The sequence below is a fragment of the Carica papaya genome, chromosome 2, assembly GCF_054855325.1.
Source record: "Carica papaya isolate Zhongbai chromosome 2, ASM5485532v1, whole genome shotgun sequence".
Lineage (NCBI taxonomy): Eukaryota > Viridiplantae > Streptophyta > Magnoliopsida > Brassicales > Caricaceae > Carica > Carica papaya.
Window position 1 is genome coordinate 6,160,500 of NC_142310.1, and position 24,078 is coordinate 6,184,577.

A 24,078-nucleotide genomic window follows, 5' to 3' on the forward strand; every position below is an offset into this window, starting at 1 on the left:
GCTAGATGAAAACTATGCTCCCTGGATGCAAGTCCAACATAAAGGGAGGAAAGTTGAAAGTAAAGGCTCCTACCAGGCAAAGGACCAGATATCCCAAAAGGGAATAATAAAAATGGGTCAAGATTTAGTATGATTGTGAACATGGAGGAAGCCCTAGAAGGACCAAACTGGCTGGTGGTTAAAACCCCTAAAACTGGGGGTCTCAAGTGAGAGACAATCCCCAAGGAGCAAAGGGAAAGTGTTGCCCACAATTGGATGTATGATGCCCATGACTAATATGGTTGGAGAATTTAGCGGGATAAAAGTACACATCAGTCCCCTGTGGCGCAGGAATGACTCATAATTAGAAGTTTGTAATAAGTCAGGGTACTACACTGGAACCTTCACAGAATATCGTTGTAATAATTAAAGATAGGGCAGACCAAGATCACAAACTCAATCTATCCTCCTCCCATAGCTCCATGCCACCAACAATCTCATTGAGAGATCGCATCAGGCCAGCAGTCAAACCTCCTTATAGACTTGGTATCAGTAAAGACATAAAAATTAATAAAACTTTTAAAAAACAAGGTAAGGCTAAGAAAGGCGATGAAACAACTACGTCCACTGATTTCACTGCGATCAACCTTCTTCTATCCAAAATTTAAGAGCTTGTCAATAAGGATGTAAGCCTCGTTTCGAGCGTTGTCGATGCCCTTCAGAAGGAGCAAACATAGTCCCTCTCCTGAGCATCGGTTCCTCTTTCCCTTACCCTTACCCTATGGATTTGTTCATTTCTTATATAGAATTGTCAAGGCATTGCAAAAACTAGTCTCTGGCACACCTTAAAGTCATTTGTTAATATCCACAACCCTGCCTTGGTTGCGTTATTAGAGCTTAGGATGATAGGCAAGAAAGCAGATAAAATGATCAAGAGCTTGGGCTTCGACTACTCCCATAGAGTTGAGGAGGTTGTTTTTTCAGGGGGCATTTGGATGATGTGGAGAGAGTCTGTACTGTGGACTACAACCATCGTCAGTTTATCCATTACAGGATACGTAGGAATGATGGTCGGAAAGATTTTTTTCTCTATATTGTTTATGGGAGCTCAAATCTCCATAAATGAAAAGACCTTTGAGAGGAGCTCACCATTATCGGGCATAACTTGGATCGCCCTTGACTCCTTGTTGGGGATTTTAATGCCATCCTAGAGTTGGATGACCGAAGTGGGGGGTGGCTAAACGGTTTAAAGGTTGCACTCTTTTTAACTAGTTTATTGATGTTAATTCTTTGTAATAGCTTGATTATATAGGGACGAACTTTACATGGCGACGTGGGACCCCTTTTTCAACAGCTTGATAGAGCTATTTGTAACCAGAGATGGTTCAATTACTTCTCGAAGGGCATCGTTCACCACCTTTCAAAAGTGCAATTTAATCATAGGCCTATCCTAATTATCCCTTACACCTATCACTCTCACAATAAGGACCTTAAAATTTTTCATTTTTTAACTGCATGGCTATCCCACCACGATTTTCCTAACTTGGTTAGGAGAAATTAACAAAACTATCTTCTTATCCAGAAGAACATTAATAACTTCAGCGAGACTGTGCAGGACTAGAATAGAAATGTGTTTGACCATATTACTAAGAGAAAACGTATCCTCTTGGTAAGATTGGATGGGATCCAACAGGCATTGGAGAGACACCACTCTGTTTGGCTTCAAGAGCTGGAAAATTCCTTGAAAGAGGAATTAGAGTGGGTGTTACTGCAAGAAGAGATGCTCTGAAAACAAAAATCTCGATGTAATTAGATTTCTATAGGGGACAGAAATACTAAATACTTTCATGCCCAAACCATCTCTAAAAGAAAAAATAATGGCCTTCACATTCTTTGAGAACCTTTATACGACCGAAGAGGGACCCATACCACAAGACCCTGTTAAAGGCTTGTTCTTGAAGTTAACAGCGACTATGGTCGCTCAGTTGGACTCTGAGATTACGAACCATGAAATTTACGACGCTTTATTTAGCATGCACCCATTGAAGGCCCCCGGAGTGGATGACCTTCATGTGGCGTTCTTCTGGAACCAATGTGAGATTTTAGGTGAGTCAATATGTGCAATGAGCAAGGGTATCTTCCATGGCAAACAACTACCTACTGAGATCAACAAGACCCTTATTATCCTCATCCCTAAAGTTGCTAAACCAGAGATTATTAAATAATTTCGTCCGATAAGCTTATTAACAGTGTTATATAAAATTGTTACTAAACTCATTACCAATAGACTCAAATACCTAATACTTTTTTTGGTTGACCCTACCCAAATTAGCTTCATAGCCGGCAGGAATATCACGGATAACATTGTTATTTCCCAAGAAGTGGTCCACTCTATACGACATCTGCGGGGGGAAAGATAAGTGGATGACCATTAAGGTGGACTTAGAAAAAGCTTATGATAACATACGTTGGGAATATGTGGAGGATACTCTACTTGATATTGGTCTCCCTCCTAACCTTATCAGAATCATCATGCAGTGTATCTCCTCTTGTTTCGTGCAATTATTGTGGAATGCTTGTCTCACCCATGAGTTCCGGCCTATTAAAGGCATTCGACAAGAGGATCCACTTTCACCCTACATATTTGTGTTATACATGGAACAGCTATCTCATTGCATCAACCCTGGGTAAGAAATAGTACGTGAAAACCGATCTACCTTAGTAAGAAAGGTCCTGTCTTCTTACACCTCTTATTTACAGATGACTTAGTACTCCTTAGGAAAGCCACTGTGGACCAGACTCAGGTTATAAAGGAAGTCTTAGAGGATTTCTATGCCAGCTCGGGCCACAAGGTAAGTGTAACCAAAACATTTACTTTTTTTTCTCGTAATGTTACCATGAATGAGGCTAGTCATCTTAGCAAGATATTTGGGTTTTAAGTCTCTAATAATCTTGGTAAGTATTTAGGAGTTCCCTTGCTACATGAAAGAGTAAACAAAGATACTTATCATTACATCCTTGAGAAAATTAACCAAAAACTATCTAGTTGGGATGTTCACCTTCTTTCCTTTGCAGGACATTTAACTTTGACCAAGTCTGTCCTCATGATTATCCCTACTTATGCTATGCAGACCATGACCTTGCCTAAATCCCTATGTGATCAGATTGAAGCGGTGGTCAGGAAGTTTATCTGGGGTCAGGGGAGTGACAACTGAAAAATCAGCCTTGTCAGTTGGATTGACATGTGCATGCCTTACAACGCTGGAGGAGCGAACTTTGGTCTATCCACAAGCAAAACCAAACTTTCTTAATAAAATTAGGTTTTTCTATAGTTGCAAAGCCCGATTTACTATGGGTCCAGGTCCTCACCCACAAGTACAGATGGTTTGGCTTATCGCAGAATTACAAGCCGATAGGACCAATCTCCCATCTTTGGCGCAACCTTAACTATCTTTGGAAAGACCTTCGTATGGGCATCAAATGGTCAATTGGATCGGGAAAATGTTCAATTTTGGGAAGACTGCTGGTTAGGGGACCTGGGGCTGCTTAAGTTTTTGGCTTTTACACTTATTGCTGAACACGATCTCCATAGAGGTGTCAGGGATTATGTGGTGTCGTCCGGCTAATGGAACTGAGAGGCCCTACGCCGGTGTTGTCAATGGACACATTGCTCCAAATGGTTGCAGTACCGACCCCTAGAGATGACAATATCTCAGACTTCTACTTTTGTGGTATGACGAACTCTAGGTGTTTCTTGGTTAGCTTGGCTTACGCCCCCTTGGAGAGTAATCATTAGCACCCGGAGGATAGAAATTAGAGAGACAATTAGCATTGGCTAGGTGCTCAACGGGTGCGTATGTTCCTCTGGTTGACTGCTAAGAGGAAGATCTTAACGAATTGGGAGAGATACCGACATCACATGTCCTCTACTACAGAGTGCAGTAGGTGTGACGACCCTATTGAGAATATGGATCATGTCCTCCATAATTGCAGCATAGCTAAACTGCTGTGGTTGAAGATCATACCTGCTGAAGCCCATTCAACTTTTTTCTGTGGTACTGTTGACGAGTGATTCGTGCTGAACCTCAAAAACAACTAGCCCTCGTGCAAGACAGTTCAGAATTGGAGAGTGACATTTGACCTTACTTACTGGAGCTTGTGGAACCATAAAAATAAGTTTGTTTTCCAAGAAAGTAAGAGTACTATCGATGAGCTTGTTAAGGATGTGTCCCTCATGATTGATTATACTCTTATGGCTAATAATATGAATATTTACTTTTTTTCAGCTATGGTGCACAGGTCAGAAGAACTTATAGCTTGGCAAAAACCTCCCAGGGGTTGGTGAAAGGTGAACACTGATGGTGTTTATCGTGCAGCTACTAACCTCGCTTGTTGTGGTGGACTTATTAGGAATGAGGATGATGCTTGCTTGAGAAGCTTCAACAGGAAGATTGACATATGTTCTATACTTCAGGCCTAGCTTTGGGGTGCTCTCGATGGCCTTCAACTCACTTGGCATGCTGGGTTCCGTAATATTATCCTAAAAATAGATAGTGTCTTGGCGGTACAGTTACTTCTAAGGAGGATTACGACACTAATACGCATGTCTTCCTTGTTTGTGAGATCAAACACTAGTTATTGCAGGACTGCTAGGTCAAAGTCCAACATATCTATCACAAAAGAAATAGATGCGTTGATTAGTTGTCAAATACTGGCTTCTCTCTAATGATGGGCCTCCAGTCTCTTATTCAGGTGTCGAATGATCTCAAACAGCTCTTTATTGACAATATCATGGGTGTCTCCGGGTCCCGAATGTACATGATGATTTCTTAATTTTCTTTTGAGTTTTGTGTGTTCTCGTAAAAAAAAATAATAATAATAATGGCGACTAACAATCTTTTTAATATGTATCATGTTTTCCTCTAATTAATGCAAGATATTTTTGTAAATACAACTTTAACTTTATACTTTATAAAAAAATATTTTATTTATTATTTAATTATTTAATAAATATATCATTTTAATACAATGCTAAAATATCTTGTAAATATAATATATATATATATATATAAATCTCCTCCTAAATATTCAACAACGTCGGCCCTTCAGTCTAAATAGTCATACGCTCATATGTGTGTGTTTGTTTTATTCTTTAATAATTTTTCCAAAATTTTTCTTTTAATTTTTAATTTATAAAGTAAATTTAAAATTAAAAAGGTGTAAAATAAATATTTCTTGCAATTTTGATGAAGATCTCCCATAAATATGTGTGTGTGTATATATATATATATGTACGTCCTTTGACTTTGGAAAACATCGGTGATTAATTCTTCTAATCATCCCCTTAAATATAGGGAACTAAATTAATAAACCAAAAAAAAAAGAGAAATTAATTTTGAGTATTAGAAATAATTCATTGCAAATTTCTTTCCAAATAACAGAATTTTAAAAAATATAGCCGTTGTAAATTTTCTCTAAACCTAAAATAGGGTCTTTCAAATCCAACCAATATAAAATGAAAGAGATTTCAAAATCGAAAATATATGATACAGTATATCTATTAGATTTTTCCTTCTATTTTTTCTGTCTCCAGAAAGATTGAGAGTTTGATTTTTATCAAGATTTTTGGAAGACATGGCTTCTGGTCGTTGTGCAGCTTGTAAATATTTGAGAAGAAGATGTCCTCAAGATTGTATTTTCTCTCCTTATTTTCCTTCAAATAATCCTCAAAGATTTGCTTTTGTCCACAAAATTTATGGTGCCAGCAATGTTGCAAAGATGCTTCAGGTAAACAAATATATCAAACATACGCATATATGAAAATAAATTTACATTGTAACATTTTTTTTCGCATGCTTAAATAAAAAATATGGATCAAACACAGATAATAACTCAATATAATACGAAAAATAAAGCAACTACGATTTCAAGCCAAATGTCCAGGTAAATGAATTACCTTCGCAAAAGTGGAACAAAGTCACGAATTTGGACCTCCACGTAAACTGAGAAGAGACTGATCGATTATTTGCGAATTCCTTTGTTTTGTATGCAGCAACTCCCAAGTCATCTAAGAGGTCAAGCAGCAGATTCATTGTATTTTGAGGCACAATGTAGGATTGAAGATCCTGTGTACGGTTGTGTTGGGATCATCTCTGTATTACATAACCAGATCCAGAAGGCAGAGAATCAGCTTGCCAGGACTCAGGCTGAGATTGCTGTGTACAGCTCCCGTGCAAATCCACTTCAACTTCCTCAACAACAACAATTTGAAGCAAACCCAATTTTCATCAACAGTTCCTGGACGAAGCTAGAACAATATGGCACTGGCACTAGTAGTTTTGCAGCTGCTAATTTCAACTATCAATCTCCATATGGGTTTAATTAGATTTTCTTGCATGACACGAGAAAAGATTAGCTGCTTTTGTAAGATAAGGTGTTCGAATAAGATTTGAGCGTATTAACCTATTGTTGTCAGTTCCTCTACAATAGATAATTTGTTTTTGCTCTTCAAACATACGGTAATTAACAGTAAAATTAACCAATTTAATTACATTGTTAGCTTCTTTCTTGGCGAGGAAGGCATCTGTTAAACCCATCTTTGAAGGCGGAGAAGCCTCCAACAGCGCTGAATCCTAAAGCATACACACAAGAACCGAGTAAGGCAACATAATCACCATGGATCCGTACTCCTATCGTAGCATGTTTAATTAATCTAAAACAGTTTTAAATTAGTTACCTCTTGATCACTTAAGGATCTAGATAAATCATTAATCACCATGAATTTAATCATGGATTTCACATAACCTCCATCGCTGCTGCTGTATTTCATAAGTCATCAAGAGAGTACAAGAAAGATGATCGGTGCCTCGCAGATCAGCCACACATCCATAACTGTTTGGCAGCTGCCCATCAATGACCTTTGTTGCAGTTATAGCATATTACTTGCACCAGCGGCAGCTGTTCAGTACTGGCAATCTCATTGTCAGTCAACAAGAGAAGAAAAAGTCGCGGAGTTTGGCACATAAGGATTCAAGAGTATGTCTTTTTTTTATTTGTCTACAAGTAATCTTCCTTCATTTTTCCAAGGCTTTGGTAAAGATTCCCTGTGCTGCCACAATCACCGTTGTCAGGTTCCTGAGGAGCTCGGTGTTTATTTTATCATTGACCTTTTTCAAAAAAAAAAAAATTCATTATGAAATGAAATTCCAATAGGTTAATCAATAAGAATTCTAGCAAACAAATATAAGAGAATGTTAAGAATTCCAGTAAACAAATATTAAGAGAATAAAAATAATAAAATACTAATCACAGAAATTAAAAAGTACCTCATCATTTTTTTTTGAGGTTCTTCTATTCCAGATAGCCTCTGAAAATTAAAGAAAGACAAAAGGGTAGCATTAAGTGATTATTCAATGCCTATTAAAAGAAATATTGAGTTACTAGTTAAAGAACAGCAGATACAACATCAAATATAGTTCGTGTTAAACTTTGGCTGAGGCCAGAGAGTAAACAGATAACATGCATTCAGTCAAACATTAGGCTAATTAATATTAGGGGTACAAACCAAATACATTAAGGCGTTACTACTAGGTTTAAACGATCCGGTATGAGAAAATGAGGGAAGGTGGTAAACAGGATAACGTACCTAGCTAGTGATGATGACGACCAACATATCAGAGCAGCTGCTGCTCAAGACACGTGCAGTCTACAACGAGAGAAGGCAGAGTGCAAGGAGAACAGATGGCATTTTTCAGTACTTCAAAAAAACTCAAATGTGACAAAAGAAGAAAAGATATGGATAGAGTATAGCAAGCTGATTCTAGAAAACTCAGCACAAACAAACCCACTTCTTTAAGGCTAATGCTGCTTCCCTCTTTTTCAGCTGTGGTTCTGTCTGGAATTTGGGCGCCTTCCCCTTGTAGAGGGTTTTATGGTACTTCAAGAAGAGGGTTCGATACTTGTATTTATCAACGAACATCTTCCCTTTCTCCATCATGTCTACAACTTCATTAGCTCGAATGAAAAATCCACCCCTGACGAACGTATAAAGCACAGAGTCAAGGAGTTCTTGGTCAAATTTCATTGAGGTTGCAGAGGCAAAAGATTTCATTTCCCCCCATAATTCTGTTACCTCGACATATTTACCCCCAATAGCAGCATAGCCGGTCACCATAGAATGGAAAGTCTGAGCATTTGGGGCATGCCCTAGAGCCCTCATCTTCTTTAGGGCCTTCTCTGCATCTTGCATCAACCTCTTCTTGCAGAAAAAATGAATCACATTGTTCCAATCATGAACTCCGCAATCTAGCTCTGCCTGTCTTTGATTTCGTGCAAGAGTTTTGCCATTAAACCCACTTCACCATTCCCTGCACACCCCTCCACTAACATCTTAAATTCTTCATATCCAGCTCTCGGAATTTTTCCCTCTTTCATTTCTCTGAACAAATGAAGAGCACCATCGGTATCTTTTTGAAGCACACGGGATTTCATCAAAGCCTCGTAACAGCTTGAATCTAGCTGGATCCCTGCCTTCTGAGCATCCCGTAAAAGTGATGTAACCTCAGCTGGTCGATTCGCTTCACAATATGCTTTTAAGAGGGAGGAATATACGGAAGAACCAGTCCTTACACCAGCAAAACACATTTCGTCAAGAAGGTCATGTGCCTGATCTAGCCACCCCATTGACATACATGCATTGATAACATGAACCGGCGTTGAATCATCATGAGAGACTGGGGAATCTTATTTCTCCGCCTTAATAAGGAACTCAACTAAATTCTTGATCTTGCCAGCTTCCAGAAAAGCCATAACTAATTTCACATAAATTATCCCGGTCGGCTGCAGAATACCACGTTCTGATGTAATCAGTTCAACTTGTGTCCGTAACTTATCCAACAACGTATCCAACATTTTTTTTGCCTCAGTGTCCAAGCTTATGGAATTTTTGTCTCTACAGAACTCTTCATATGGTATTAAACCATCTGATGTTTTCTGATTCAAGCTATGCACAATAGCCTTTCCAGGGGGAAGTTCATTGCTGACAGTTACAAAGTTAAGTATAGCTGTACCAAGGGAATTTCGTGCTACTTTTGCTATCCTAAGCATTTCCAACACCATGTTAGAAGCAGAATCAAGGTCCCCAAATTTCAGATGGCAATTAAGCAAGCAATTATAGAACTGTCTAAACTGGATATCAGTCAGGTTACAAGCTTCATCAAAATGTCTCTGAAGATTCTTTAATTCTCCTCGTCGCCCATTTCTCTCATATATCTGTGCCATTATGATCAACGGGTTTGCATCAGCTCTGACACCAGTTCGAGGCATCATTTCAAGGAGCTGCTCAGCTTTTCTGGTTGTGCCAAACAGCAGGCACCCAGCCAAAACAATGTTTAAAGCAGTCGTACTAGGTTTCATGGCAATTAAAGGTGCATTACTCTTTTTACATGGATCCACTCTGCCATCTTGGAAGAAGTAGCCTATCTCAAGAATCAACTCAGCAGCAAGGTAAGCTCCTGGTCCTGTGAATGACATATGAGCCAATATTGCGGACCAGGCTGTCACAGAGGGATATTGCTCCATCTCTACCAACTTTCTTAAAACAGTGGATGCAGGCACGGGTAGACTGCATTTGGAAAGAACAAGAGAGAGATAAATAAGGGTCTCCTTCCCCAGCAAGTTCTGTTTACCCTCCTCAAAAGCACGTTCAACCAACATGTAAGCCTTCTCAAGCCACTGAACATCAAGGCTCTGGAGAACCCTGTTAGAACATTGTTCACAACAGATTTTCAAGGAAAGCCATCCATTCCCATATGCTGTTCAAACAGCTTCCATGTTAGCATCATATCTACCTCCATTAATAGCATCTTGAATTTCCATGTTCAGTTTAGCCCGGTCGCGAGCTTGGACCAAAATGGTCCCAGCCATGGCTGAAAAATATTGCATTTGATGAATAACTCTCCTCCAGACTCCTAAGCCAAAAGTGATCTTATTTAAATTTACTGATGAGAAGCCAGTGATCTCATACATCATATTATTTCCAAGATCCTGAATTTGCCACCTGGAGACTCGAGCACTGAGTAAGGGAAACAACATTGAGGGGCAAATGGATGGTGCACAATGCCTTATTATCCTCATAGGTATCATTTTCTTCATCAAATAACAGCAAAATGCTGAGTCGAAAAGTGTCAAAATCTGATATTATAAGAGCACTACTTAAGAAAACAAACAGATAAATAAACACCCATAAGTTAAAATGGTACAACAATATCATCATTCAATAGGTTTTTCCCACATGCTAGACTTTCTACTTGAAAAACATAGAATATAGTTTGATGTTCAGTCAAATTTTTGGTTGCTGCAAAAGAATAAGCAGGTCCTGTGCATGCAGTCAAAAACTAAGATCATAAACTAAGAGTAAAAATGAGACTAAATACGGTAATGAATCAGTACCATGTTGTCTCAAAAGATCCAACATGACATAATGAGGAAGGTGGTGAAGGGGTACATTTCCATGCCAAAACCCAATGCAACGGACTCCAGGAAAAATAAATTCATAAAATACTTGAATGAGCTGCCACTTATCCAACTAGAAATGAGGTCAGACGCTAAATCATGCATTGGCCAATGCAAAAATAAATAATCCTCTTAAGCAATATGCAAAAAGAGAAAGTAGCAGATAAACAATACATGCAGTATTAATTTCATAACCATATCAACATAATCCTCGAGTAATATATAAAAGGAGAAAGTAGCAGAAAAACAAATACATGCAGTATTAATTTCATAACCACTTCAACATTATCCTTATCCTGAAAATGCCCCAATTCCGACCCCATCTCAAGTAAGCAAATATAAACTAGTCAATACAAAACATTGAGATTTTTGCAATTCCAAATACCAAAAAAGAAAAAAAAAACAATTAGACTGCATATTATCTCTGAAACTGGATTGTAAAAAAATCCGGACAGCAAGGATAACTCCCAAATAATCAAAAAAAAAATGTTCATTTTCACAACTCAATGATCCAGAAATATTAAACTCTCGCAACCCAAAAGTACAAAATGCAATACCACCGTGTAGGCAGTAATCATGCATGTAAAGAATACCAAGACAAAAGGGAAAGATATAAACCATAGGCTCATATTTCCTCTCATGTTAACTCATATCCAAACCATAACTTCATCTGTTAAATATTTACATCATTGATCACAATATATTTTGAATGGGCAGTAAACTTAAGTATTAGAATATATAGTTAGGGATATAATTGTAATTATGTACAAAGTTAGTGTTAAATTTGTAATTTACTTTTCTTGTATAAATACCCTGTTGTTATTCATCAATAAAATCATCTTCTCATTTCCAGACACCTGAGCTCTCCTCTTCTCTCAGTTCTGCAATTTCTTCTCTTCTCTTCTCTTCAACCATTAATTTCCAATTTATACAGAAATTAAATAGTGATTATTATCAAAATCAACATGGTGTCAGAGCAGACATGTTTTTTTCTTCTAAATCGCTGTTTGTAAGATTGATTTTGAAGCCGTAGAATCTGTTCGTCGGTCGCCAACAGTTATGGATGTTGTTCTAGCTTCAGAATTGTCAAAGCAAGAAGAATCCGTGTCGAGTCCATATTATCTTCATCCGAACGAGAATCTAGGAAGCTATCTCACCACTAATATCCTTACAGGTAAGAACTATCATTCATGGTCTCGTTCTGTAAGATTAGCATTGAATTACAAGAATAAGGAAGGCTTCATGGAAGAGATGTAATACTCTCGTTCTATCATGGATTATAAGGTTTGCATCTCCCTCAATAGCTCAAAGTATCATGTGCATTGACTCTACTAAGGATCTTTGGAAGGATTTATCTGACCGGTATGCACAAAGTGATTTGATTAGAATTTTAAATTTATCTGATAAAATCAACTCTCTGAAACAAGAAAATAATTCAGTCACTGAATATTTTATTTAGCTAAAAATTTTGTGGGACGAATTGTCCAACATGCGGCCTGCTTGTGAATGTCAGTTGGAATGTGTAAGTAGAAAATATTATGAAGAAGACAGAATTATAAAATTTCCCAAAGGATTGACTGAATCCTTTAATGTTGTTAGATCACAAATACTGCTTATGGAACCATTACCATCCTTGAACAAGGTATTTGCCCTGGTAATTCAGCATAAAAACAGCCTCGATATTGGAGTATGCTCACAACAGTATGAGTCAAACATTTTTTATACCAATAAAATTTCTAAATCTCAACAAAATGCAGTGAATATTTACAATTCAGGAAATTTGAGGAAAACTAGTGGAATCAATAATAAGCGGCCTACTTGTATTCACTGTGAGTTTATTGGTCACACAGTAGATAAATATTACAAAAAACATGGATATCCACCAGGCTATAAACCAATACAGAAAAGTGTCTCCAACATCAATCAAGTCAGTTCTCATGCACTGGATACAAATTCAAAGTCCAGAAATTCACAAGTGAGGCTTAATTCTCAGGGTCAAATTTCAGAGAGCATGTCTTTCCTTTTTATTAAAGAACAATGCCAGCAACTATTAGCTTTGATTCAACCTCAAGCACTTGCACCAAACAGAAATCCAGCACCACTTAATACACTTTCTACAAATTTTCAGACTTCACCAGGTATTGCCTCTACCTTACCCTTCCATACTTCACTGAATGAATGGATAATTGATTTAGGAGCTACGGACCATGTAGTTACTTCAGTAGAAATGTTTACTTTGTGTAGACCGGTGACCAATATGTTTGTAAAATTACCTAACTCTCAACCAGTTCTTATTACCCATATAAGTGATGTATATATTTTGCCTATGTTAACCCTTCATAATGCACTATACACACCGAACTTTACCCTCAATTTAATTTCTGTAAGCAGATTGTTAGCCAATTCCTCATATTGCTTAACCTTTCAAGATCTTTTTTGTGAAATACAGGATGCACAAACCAAAGAGAGGATTGGTTTAGCTAAAGAGAGGCAAGAATTGTATTACCTTGAGACAGCAAATACAAAACCAGCAAACACTGTCAATGTTATAAAGTCGTGTTCCTTTGGTTGGTCCTTTGCAAACTCTAGTTCTTTTCATTGTAATAATGTTGTTAACACTCATAACCTTTGGCATTATCGTCTTGGTCACCCTTCCACACCAAGACTTCATATAATTCATCAATTAGATAAATCAATTTCTTCTTGTACTTCCTTTGTTTGTGACATTTGTCATCTTACTAAATAAAGAAGACTTTCATTTCATGTGAGTAAATCTTGCTTTGATATTGTACATATTGATATTTGGGGTCCTTTATCTGTTTCTTCTTTATATGGTCATCGTTATTTTCTCACTATTGTTGATGATAAGAGTCGGTACACATGGTTGTATCCTATAAAGGCAAAAGGAAAAGTCAGAACAATCATTATTCAATTTTTTGCATATGTTGAAACCCAACACAATGTAAAGATCAAATGTGCTCGTATTGATAATGGTCAAGAGTTTAAGATGAATGATTTCTTTGCCGCTAAAAGAGTGGTACACTAATTTTCTTACTCATATACACCACAGCAGAATGGTGTGGTTGAAAGAAAACATCAACATATTTTAAATATGACAAAATCTTTGATGTTTCAGGCTCATCTACCAAAACAATTTTGGGTTGATTGTGTGCTACACACAACTTATTTGATCAACCTGTTGCCACCTCCAGTCATCAACAATAAGTCTCTTTTTGAAATTTTATTTCATTCAATCCCGAAATATGAACATTTGAAAGTGTTTGGATGTTTATGTTACACATCCAACCTTAGTCCTGACAAGTCTAAGTTTGATCATAAATCCGTTAAATGTATTTTTCTTGGTTTTCCTTCCCACGTAAAGGGGTATAGAGTATTTGATCCACAATCTAAAAAGATCTTTGTTTCCCTGGATGTCTATTTTGTTGAGCATAATTTTCCTTTTTTCTCTTCTGTCAATAACAGTTCAAATAATTTTGTGCTTCCTTGTGCTGATGAATTGATAGCATAAAACAGAGACTTAATTCAAGCTGCGCGAGATCAAGGTAATGCAATCTCAAGCCACTCCAGCGAGCCAACTTCTTCTGGTAACGTTTCCTTACCTTCCTCAGCTGATACTTTTATTCATTCTGCATCTTTACCATTAGATGTTCCCGAAATAAAGCCTACTTGTTCACAAAATTCCAGCCCCACAGAATCCATGCATGATGAACCTAATCCTTTTCAAACAAGGCGACCTACTAAACACACAAAGCAACCATTTTATTTACATGATTACTATCTATATAGTCTTAGATCTTACATCAATTCCATTTCTATCCCATATTGTATTTCACATATACTCTCTTACAACAACTTGGACCTAGTACAAAAGCGTTTTGTTTTTACTATATCCCAAGATGTAGAACCTAACTCCTACAACCAAACAGTTCAATTTACATTCTGGAAAGATGTTATGCTAGCTGAAATTAGGGCCCTGGAAGAGAATAAGACTTGGGAATTAGTTGATTTACCTCATGGTAAGAAACTCATTGGTTGCAAGTGGGTATATAAGATAAAAAGAAAAGCTGATGGCCCGATTGATAGATATAAGGTCATGTTGGTTGCTAAAGGTTATACTTAGCAATCTGGTATTGATTTTTTAGATAATTTTTCTCCAGTTGCAAAGTTAACGATCATTTGTACTATGTTGGCTGTGGCTGCGGTTAAAAGATGACATTTACATCAACTTGATATTAATAATGCGTTTCTTCATGGTGATTTACATGAAGAAGTGTACATAACTCTACCTCCTAGCTTTCATGGTTCGGGTAATAAGGTATGCAGGCTTACTAAAAGTCTCTATGGTCTTAAACATGAAGAAGTGTACATAACTCTACCTCCTAGCTTTCATGGTTCGGGTAATGCGTTTCTTCATGGTGATTTACATGAAGAAGTGTACATAACTCTACCTCCTAGCTTTCATGGTTCGGGTAATAAGGTATGCAGGCTTACTAAAAGTCTCTATGGTCTTAAACAAGCAAGTAGGCAATGGCATTTCAAGTTGACTGACGCCTTAAGAAAATTTGGTTTTGTGCAATCCAATTCAGATTCTTCATTATTTCTTCAGTGTTCAGAATTTAATTTTATTGCTCTTCTTGTATATGTTGATGAAGTGATATTGGTAAGTGATTGCATGGTTGAAATTCATATGGTGGAGGATTTTCTTCATAATGAGTTCAAAATTAAAGATCTTGGTGAACTCAAATATTTCCTAGAACTTGAGGTCATTCGTTCTTCTGAAGGTATTAATGTGAATCAAAGAAAATATACTTTGGATTTACTTCGAGATATTGGTTTCTTAGGTTGTAAACCGGTCTCATCGCCCATGGCTTCACCAACAAAGTTAGTTCAACATGATGGTTCCCCTATTGTTGATGTTACCTCATACAGGAAGCTTGTTGGTAAACTTTTGTATCTCACCAACACTCGGTCTGATATTAGTTATTCAGTTCAATAACTCTTACAGTTTCTTAATGCCCCTATTAAGATTCATTTGCAAGCTGCACATCGGGTATTGAGGTATTTGAAGGGAACACCAGGACACAGAATCTTTTATTCAGCTAACTTCAGTGCATCTTAAGGTCTTCAGCAATTCTGATTAAGCTTCTTGTGCAGATTTTCGTAAATCTTTTACGGGATTTTGTATATTTTTTGGTGATTCTCTTGTTTCTTGAAAAACTAAAAAACAATTCACTGTTTCTCGGTCTTCTTCTAAGACTGAATATTGAGCTTTAGCCATGGTTACTTGTGAGATATAATGTTTATCTTTTCTACTTACTGAACTGCGTATTACTTCTCCAACTACTAGTTTATATTGTGATAACTTGTCAGCTATTAAAATTGCAGAAAATCCTGTATTTCATGAGCTCATCAAGCATATTGAAATCGATTGTCATATTATTGGACAAAAAATTTCAGAAGTTCTCATTCGCTTTTTACCGATTTCTTCTTCATATCAACTTGCAAATTGTTTCTGAAATGCGCTTCCCTCTTCTAAGTTTCAGAACCTTATTGTCAAGTTTAGTATACAGAATTTGTATACTCCAGTTTGAGGGGGGCTATTAGAATATATAGTTAAAGATATAATTGTAATTATGTACAAAGTTAGTGTTAAATTTGTCATTTATTTTTCTTGTATAAATACCCTCTTGCTATTCATCAATAAAATCATCTCCTCATTTCCAGACACCCGAGCTCTCCTCTTCTCTCAGTTCTGCAATTTCTTCTCTTCTCTTGAACTACTAATTTCCAGTTTATACAGAGATTAAATGGTGATTATTATCAAAATCAACATTAAGCACCAACACATATTTCATATCAAATTCAGTCTTCAAAAGAAATAAAGGAGCATCATAATCCAAGGCCAGAGAAGTACTGATATTATTCTAACTCCGGTAGACTCAAAGCAAATTACCACAAATAAACACTAAATATTAAACTCGATTAATTATTGAAATTCAAAACTCGATTAATTATGAAATTCCATCTGAGAAGCAAAAGGTGAAGTAAACTAAACTGAAGAAACATATTCATATAACTTAATCAAATGAGTCAAACAAAAGTATTTCTATTATCTCCTATTCAAACAGCCACTATATAGAATGAATTCAATACAGAGAACTAAGAGGCTTACATGGAAAATTACCTAGGTGGAATACCGACTTGCTGTCGAGGTACCTTCAAATCAGCTTCAAGGTCTTGTGCATCCTGTTTCCTCACCGATTCTTCCTTTTCTCCGTTAATTTTTTCGAACTCTTCTTTTTCTCAACTCTTTTCCCCTCTAGTCTCAGTCAATATCTCAGCCTCTCGCCTGGCTCTCCGTCTCTCTTTCTTCTCCCTCTGTACCAGCTCTTGGGTCTCTCTCTCATTTACTGCAAACCAGGCCCCTTATGTTTTTTCTCAATCTCCCTTCCTACTTGCTCTTGTTCCTCACAGCGAATATCCCTCCGTTATCCCCTCTCCATTCTTTCTCTCTTTCTCTACTTCACTCTCAAAAAACCCCTCCTTCTCAAATCACTTCTCTTTTGGCTTGCCATCTTCCTCTTTTTTCGTCCAAAAACGAAAACCCTTTGCATCTGTACGTTTCTCCTCTTTGTCGTTCACCGGACACAGGCGGAAGAGATCAGAGAAACGGCCAAAACGTCGACGTTTGGAAGGAAGAAAACTGGTTCATGGGCTGGGATTTTTGGGTTTGTTTTTGGGTATTAAAGTAGGCTTATGGGCTTTGAGCTGAATAAAAAAATCAATCAGGAATATTAAAGACCATATTACATTGTACATTAATAACAAATTGAAGAAAACAGAGTAGGATTATCAAGATTATAGCTGAGAAGATAATAAAAAGGAGAGAAAAAAACTACTGCAACAAAGCTTCTTAAACATCTTTAACAGTTTTGAATTATAATCTCTCACTTTTGGTGCATATCTAACAATGACTTCATATTGTTGTTATTAGCTTCCACATGGTGGTATATATGTGTGTATTGGTGCATATATGAAGTTTTTGAATCCATCATGAATATTAAACACTTCCGGCTGTTCTGATCGCAGAGGACCGAGCGAAGGGAACAGCTTCGATTTCAGCACAAGACTCTGCAACTCTACGGTTAAACTGTTGTGAAATCCAGTTCTCGAGCTGCAATAAATGCAGAATCAACTCTTTTTCCCTGCTAAACTGTCCTTGCTTGAGAGCCTCTGTCAGCGTCTCGACGCTCTCCCAATCAATACATGCTTGAATGTTTAATAACATTTACTTGCATATATTCCAACCAAAAAGGGCCAAATATTGTTAAATTTAACATGTAATACCATACTTAACAGCATTAACCGCTAATTAAAGAGAGTAATTAAATTCAAAAAATTTCAAAAATACAGAAATTAATTTGATAAAAAATTAATACAAAAACTAATTTTAATAAAAATCAATAGTACAAAGATTAAATTATTATTTTAGCATATTTGAGAAAAGTAGAAACTCTACAACAGTCACTGAATGAAAAATGGGGGGAAAGAAATGGAGAGAAAAAAAAAAAAAGTCAGAAAGAAACAATGGAGAAATTGTGATTATCCTATTTACAAGGATCCAAAGTGTTCAGGTGGCCAGATCCTCCAAAACACTTTGGCTTGAAGAAGGGAATAAGGAACAGGTCCAAAATTTCTGGAATCGTGAGAATTGTAAATGTAGTCTCCCTGTATCCAAACATGGCCTTTAGGAACCACAACAGTAGTCTCACCTCCATCACTGTTTTGATTGTAGGTGATATGATCACCCTCCATACTAATCACGCGCTTCGTAATTATCCTGGTAGGAAGCTCAGGAGATCTTACGAGCACAATATCTCCAGGGCCCACTTTTCCAAGTGCAGTTGATATCCGCTCCGCCAAGACTAGATCCCCCCACACGTTTAGGGTGGGCACCATGCTGGGACCATAAGTGAGAGCAGCAGTACATACATAAGTGTTGGTCACATGGAGCCAACAAAATAATTTTCCTACCCATAAACTCTTTTCAAAGCCTTCCTTTACCAAACTGCTCCATGCTCTCAGATTCCTCACACCCATATCTCTATCTACTTTGTTTGCTTGCACCTGGAAACCGGAAATTTAAGATCAAATTTTAAGAACTGTTAACAACGCCTTACTTCTAACACTAATCCCAAACATTAAGACATACATGCTTCCCATGCAACCCAGTAAATCAACACAAACTCTACTTCATGGAATTGTTTCAATAAGGTTTCCTACAGACACTTTTCATACTCATATTTGGAAAGCAACCAAGCCCATTTAAAATATGTTTGGCCATTCAATATCATCCCTATATTGTTTGATCTACTGAAAGAAAATCCATGATCTTCATTTCATCCATCATCTAAATTGATGTATATTACAAACTGCAAAGTCAGGAAGGTTAAGAGAAAAAGAAAAGAAAGGGAGAAACAAGGTATGCTGTCCTAGCAAATCATCAAAAACCCGATATGTCTATGTTCTCTCCACACTGTTCAAAACTTCATTACTACCGCTTTCTCTTCACTCTATTCTCTCTTCCACCCAAATACTACAGCCGAATTTTCCCCGGTTCTCTCTCCCTCTCTCCATTTCCCTTACACAAGAACCCCAGAACCTGAAATTCTTTCCCCTCCTGATCTCTCTATTTTTCTCACTTCTTTCACAGAATACCTAGTGTCACAACACGGGTGACAAGGCGTGGCAAAAGACACCACAAAAAAGAAATGTTGAAATAATTTCAAATTTTAGTTATCACTAATCCATTTAGGGTGGGGCTAGAAACCAAAATACTTACTGATCCCATGTGGAAATGTCTAAGGCACCCACCTAGTAGCATAGTTTCATTGATTTTGATTAAAATTTTCTAATATTTTTTCTGAGTGTAAAGGATCATGGAACTAACTAAAGCTCTTGTATACGAGTTAGGTTGAACCACAACAAAAACACAAAGACCATAACTACATGAATAAGGTTAATGCCACGGTAGCTTCAAGCAACAATTCAATATTTAAACTAACTGTTAACATTTGCTTTTGCAAAATCCATATCACTAGATCAATCTCGAATTTCACATATTAAAATAAGAAGTCCTGGGTATGATACACATCTCTTCATCAAATTGATACTGTTTGTAATAGCAAATGGCAATAAGGATAAAAGAAAAACATGAAAGGTAGCTCATAAAATACGGAGTATACTCCATTTTCATCTTTTATTGCAGAATAAAAACTAAAGAATATATTTTGATAGGTTGATAGCTAACCACACTAATGAATATCCCATTTATATGTATATAGATATAAAGATTATATTTTTGCATATAATTCACGTTCAAGATTTAAACTAAAACAACTAGTACTAAATACACATACTTTACAACAAAATATGAAAGTTAGAAACCAACAGATGCAGTTAAATCGTAAGCCACATTAGAAAAGCAAAAGCAATTTGTAACAATAAAATAAAAAATGAAGAATCTTACCCTTTGGAGCCATCTCAACCCTGCCTCACGAAAATCCCTAACCTGGTAAATAACCAAAAACCAAAAGCGCAAATGAACAACTTAAGTTAAAAACCGACAGAAAACCAGAAAAAGATAATGAAGTCATTGAACACCCAGTAGCTTCAGTTCATTTGGATCTAGAAACACACTGAGAAAAACATTGAAAATATACATACAAGCCTAAACAAGAACTACAAATCTCGTAATTAGGTCATGCTACAAACAAGATTATTACTTGACCAAGAGACAGATTTACATTAACGGACCAGCAGAAGAAAACAGTGGCAGCCAAGAGAACAGCGAGAAATACTGACCAGGAGAGCTGCTGCTGGTGAATTAGGGTTTTGCCGCCAAGCGAAGGTGATAAATGCTCCTTCTTATAGGCCCCAAATTACGAATAGCTTGTTTCGGGTCGGGCTTAATTTTACAATTAGGACGCAATTTGGGCCTGCAAATCGGACCATGATTGGATCAGGTCAAAGTTGAAACTAATGAAGTTCTTTTATTTCATTTTTCAATATTAGCAATAACGTCATTTTAATTAATTTTCAAAGTTTTTTATTCAAATAATTACAGTTTTTCTTAATTATTGAAGTTGTACGTCGTTTTACACATAAAAATATTTTCAAATTTTTATTTTTTTAAATTTATTATACTTCATTCAGAAAAATTAATTAACAATGAAAAAGTAATAATAAAATTGATGTATTTAAATATTTTTAAAATATTATCTTTTATATTTTTTAAAAAATTACTTTTTATATTTATTATTAAATAATTATTATATCTTTTTTATATAATTTTATAAATATATATAAATTTTTTTTGAATAATAAATATATATAAATGCACAACTCAATACTAATTTAAAACTGATAGTTTATCTCTTATAAGAATTACCGAATTTAAATCAAACTGGCATTCTTTAGTGTTGGCAATAAGAAATTATGTAATGATGTGTGTATATATCAAGTAATTATAAAATATATGTAGTTATACTTATAAAAAATCGGGTGCTAATACAAAGATTATAAAGATCATATCGATGCACGTAGATTCTATACACTTGCTGCAAAACCATGAATTATAGGATTGCTGTCAAAATTATGGTGAAGAAACTGCTAAAAGGCTGGAAAATAATTTTCTTGAAACAATGGAAATAAGTAGCAAAAAGAATCTGCTTATATAAATTTGAAAAGAAATCTTTTCTCATTACAGTATCTTCTGCACAAACAAATAGGCAAAGTACATATAATTCAGACAGTTCCCTAAGTTCATATCAATCAAATAACAATTTGGGTACACAGAATAGGGGGTGAAAAAAAAATTATCATATCAGATCATGATATATTTCATATAACATCAATAGATTGCGGGTTAATATATCAAGAAGATTTTGAAACCTCTCTCTGTTCTTCCTCAATGAAGACTGCCTCCGAATTAATAAAACCTTCCAACTGTTCCAGCTTTCCGGGCCCTATGTAAAGTGAAAGATATAATGATTGAAAATCAATACAGATCTCACCTCAGAACTCAGATAATGCGAGCAATCAAGTAAAGATTTACCATTTAAAACATTCAAGGAAGTAAGCTTCTAACCAAGATTGAGAAATATGACATAGTTTATGTCCAGTTGAATGGCAAAAACAATCATTTCACAAGAAATTTATCGAAGCAGCAATTATAAATGATACAAGAGACTTCTGTTGTGTGTTGGAAACAGTTTCAGTGTACCTAGATTTTTCTCGTTGATTAATGTATAAGGCTACAGGAGAGGAACCCAGGAAAAATCGAAGCTGGATGGAACTTCAAAAGTGAGTTCAAAGTAATGCATTTAAGAACTGATAAAGATTCTGTATGCAGTCAAACCATTTGTTTTGTTCCGAAGAAGAGCCTGGTGAGTGTAACAACAGTAAAATAAAATATGTTGTCTAAGAACTCAACAAAAGACTTCCTACTTTCTGGAATTAGAACTCTTTTGACTCAACAATAAACAGCTTGGCCCAACTTGGTACCAGCCATAGCCAGTTCTGCCACGGAAAATCTTCAGTAGTTGTGTGCAGAATTCACAAAAAGAAACTCTGCATGGCCATGAATTTCAAATACAAAGATTAGCCATAACATGTGATGAAAAAATTTTCAAGTGACCTGTCGCTACGCTGATCCCATGACAGTTTGATTTTCTAATTGATCTAACTAGCTAAAGCTGAAGGAGCAATAAACTTTTTTGTGATAGCCTAAAGAACTTGTGCCTCCTCCCCTCCCCCTCCCCCTTCCTCTCCCCCCTCAAAAAATGGAAAGGATTATCGAATTTGAATAGCAAGTAAACTTGCTCTTGCATTTACCTTTTGGAAGAAATTGAATGCTGATTTTTTATGATCATCTTCTGACTTCTCCACCTTGATGATTTGTCTATATAAAGGTCAAAATGGCAGAAGTGCAAAGTTGCTGAGAAAATGGAGAGGAAGAAAACAAAGTTCAACAAAATGATGAATCTTCTTCTCTCATTTATGAATTTTCGCAATTGGCTATCTGGTAGAAGATACAAGAACTGAATCCAAAAAACAAAATGATCTTAAAATTTCATAAGTAGTTCATTGGATTAAGATAGTTACTTCCCAAAAAAATGTGACCAAAAGCTAACATCTGGAATATGATTGAACCTGAGTTATGCTCCTTGGATTTATTAGCAGTTCCGGTCAAAGAACTCTTAACGGCCTACCACGAAAAGCTGAATCATTTTCTTCTTGCTTAACCGTCTATACTTATATTCTGAATTAATCAGTGTGGAAGTAGAAGCCTAAATCAAATTTCTCTAAGATGATAGATTCCATTATATATCAACAAGCAAACAGGGTAGTTCTGAAAACCAACCAGTTTCTTCTTATTAATATTCCTCAAAAACTTTACAGTAACATCCAATACAATGGAGCAAACAAAAATATACATGTATTTCGACCAGAATTTACCACTCTTGAACTCATTTGCAAGCAAACCAGTTGCTAAAATTACCCAAATCAGCTTTTCTGAAAACAACTTTCAGTAACTCATAAACAAAAATCAACATTCATAAATGCCCACCAACAGAAATTAACAAAAAAAAAAAAGAAAAAAGGAAGAGAAGATGAAAGAACAAAGACCCACCAATCAGAATCACCACCAGCCATAAACAACCTGCGAGTACCTATCCTTGAGCCACCGGAAACTCTTCCTGAAAGATCCTTTGACCTTCCCCTCAACACTGTACATTTTATAGCTAGCAACCCTCTTCTTCCTCTGAAACTCCGGGTCAGCAAAGCTCCAAGATTTGGAAAAAGACCCAGAACCAGAAGCGGCGTCTTTTCCTTTCTTGAACTTAAAATCCTTGGTGTTGAAGTTGTTATTATTAGCCATCTGGGTCTGCGCATAAGATGCACTGTAGCACCTTAGATCATAAGAAGTGTGGGGCGGCGGTCTCGGCGGCCCGTAGTAGCTCTCAATCTGCATATTGTTTCCGTTACCATATGACCTCGATCTGTTGTAATCCTCCATGGACTGTTCTGGCAGAACAGCAGAGATTGATAAGATTGGTTTGATTCTTTGTTGGGAGAGTTTTTCTTTTTCTTGAGTTGAGGATTATGACAGGCGAGGAAGATGAGAAATGATGGGGATATGGGGTCCCATGAAGCACGTCAAAACAAAAGGTTGAAGATGGAGTGAGGCTGGTTATAATTGATATCTAGGAAAATAAGGAAGAAAAAAAGAGAGAGAAATTATTCTGAGTGGCGTGTTTAGCGGGGAATCATGTTGTCTACTGCAATTATAAATATGTCTGATGGGGTTTTTGTTTATTGGGATTGACTGGTTCATAGTCTTGAGAGCAGACATTTGAGGACCATGAATATTTAAAAGCTTAAATTTTACTTTCATGGTGATATCAGGTTGAGTTTGGTGAGTATATTTTAATTAATATTTTTTAATTTTATTTAGTATTATATTTATTCATATAGGGGAATATGTATATTGATGATTGTATA

General features: G+C 36.3%; 1 protein-coding gene and 3 pseudogenes across 8 annotated transcripts; 1 reads left to right on the forward strand and 3 right to left on the reverse strand.

The window, feature by feature from the left end:
* The first annotated feature begins 5,613 nt into the window (after window positions 1–5,613).
* LOC148268699 (LOB domain-containing protein 23 pseudogene) lies at window positions 5,614–6,364 on the forward strand (annotated as a pseudogene).
* Window positions 6,365–6,390: 26 nt separating this feature from the next.
* LOC110824292 (pentatricopeptide repeat-containing protein At1g03100, mitochondrial-like) lies at window positions 6,391–17,275 on the reverse strand (annotated as a pseudogene). The gene is made up of 6 exons (XR_015816878.1): window positions 16,697–17,275; window positions 7,827–10,170; window positions 7,625–7,684; window positions 7,305–7,345; window positions 6,716–7,145; window positions 6,391–6,611 (listed from the first exon to the last, which is right to left on the reverse strand). The product of XR_015816878.1 is annotated as a pentatricopeptide repeat-containing protein At1g03100, mitochondrial-like (transcript).
* A 701-nt stretch (window positions 17,276–17,976) lies between these two features.
* On the reverse strand, window positions 17,977–20,491 carry LOC110824290 (mitochondrial ATP-independent inner membrane protease subunit 1a pseudogene; annotated as a pseudogene). 5 transcript variants are annotated; one of them, XR_015816879.1, is made up of 3 exons: window positions 20,377–20,491; window positions 20,042–20,083; window positions 17,977–18,639 (listed from the first exon to the last, which is right to left on the reverse strand). The product of XR_015816879.1 is annotated as a mitochondrial ATP-independent inner membrane protease subunit 1a pseudogene, transcript variant X1 (transcript). The 5 variants fall into 5 exon arrangements; XR_015816883.1 differs by having other exon boundaries at window positions 17,977–18,646; window positions 20,377–20,478; XR_015816880.1 differs by having other exon boundaries at window positions 20,329–20,413.
* Window positions 20,492–21,222: 731 nt separating this feature from the next.
* LOC110824289 (uncharacterized) lies at window positions 21,223–23,918 on the reverse strand. Of its 2 annotated transcripts, none has more exons than XM_022054876.2 (2): window positions 23,207–23,912; window positions 21,223–21,539 (listed from the first exon to the last, which is right to left on the reverse strand). In XM_022054876.2, exon 1 carries the CDS (start codon window positions 23,591–23,593, stop codon window positions 23,216–23,218), a length of 378 nt encoding a protein of 125 aa, XP_021910568.1. In that variant the 5' UTR covers window positions 23,594–23,912; the 3' UTR covers window positions 21,223–21,539; window positions 23,207–23,215. The 2 variants fall into 2 exon arrangements, with proteins under 2 accessions (XP_021910568.1, XP_088069075.1); XM_088212949.1 differs by lacking the exon at window positions 21,223–21,539 and adding an exon at window positions 22,355–22,510 and having other exon boundaries at window positions 23,207–23,918.
* Window positions 23,919–24,078: the final 160 nt, after the last annotated feature.

Coding starts and splice junctions, on each gene's coding strand:
- LOC110824289 (XM_022054876.2), bottom strand. CDS start 23,593: ATGGAGGATTACAACAGATCGAGGTCATATGGTAACGGAAACAATATG.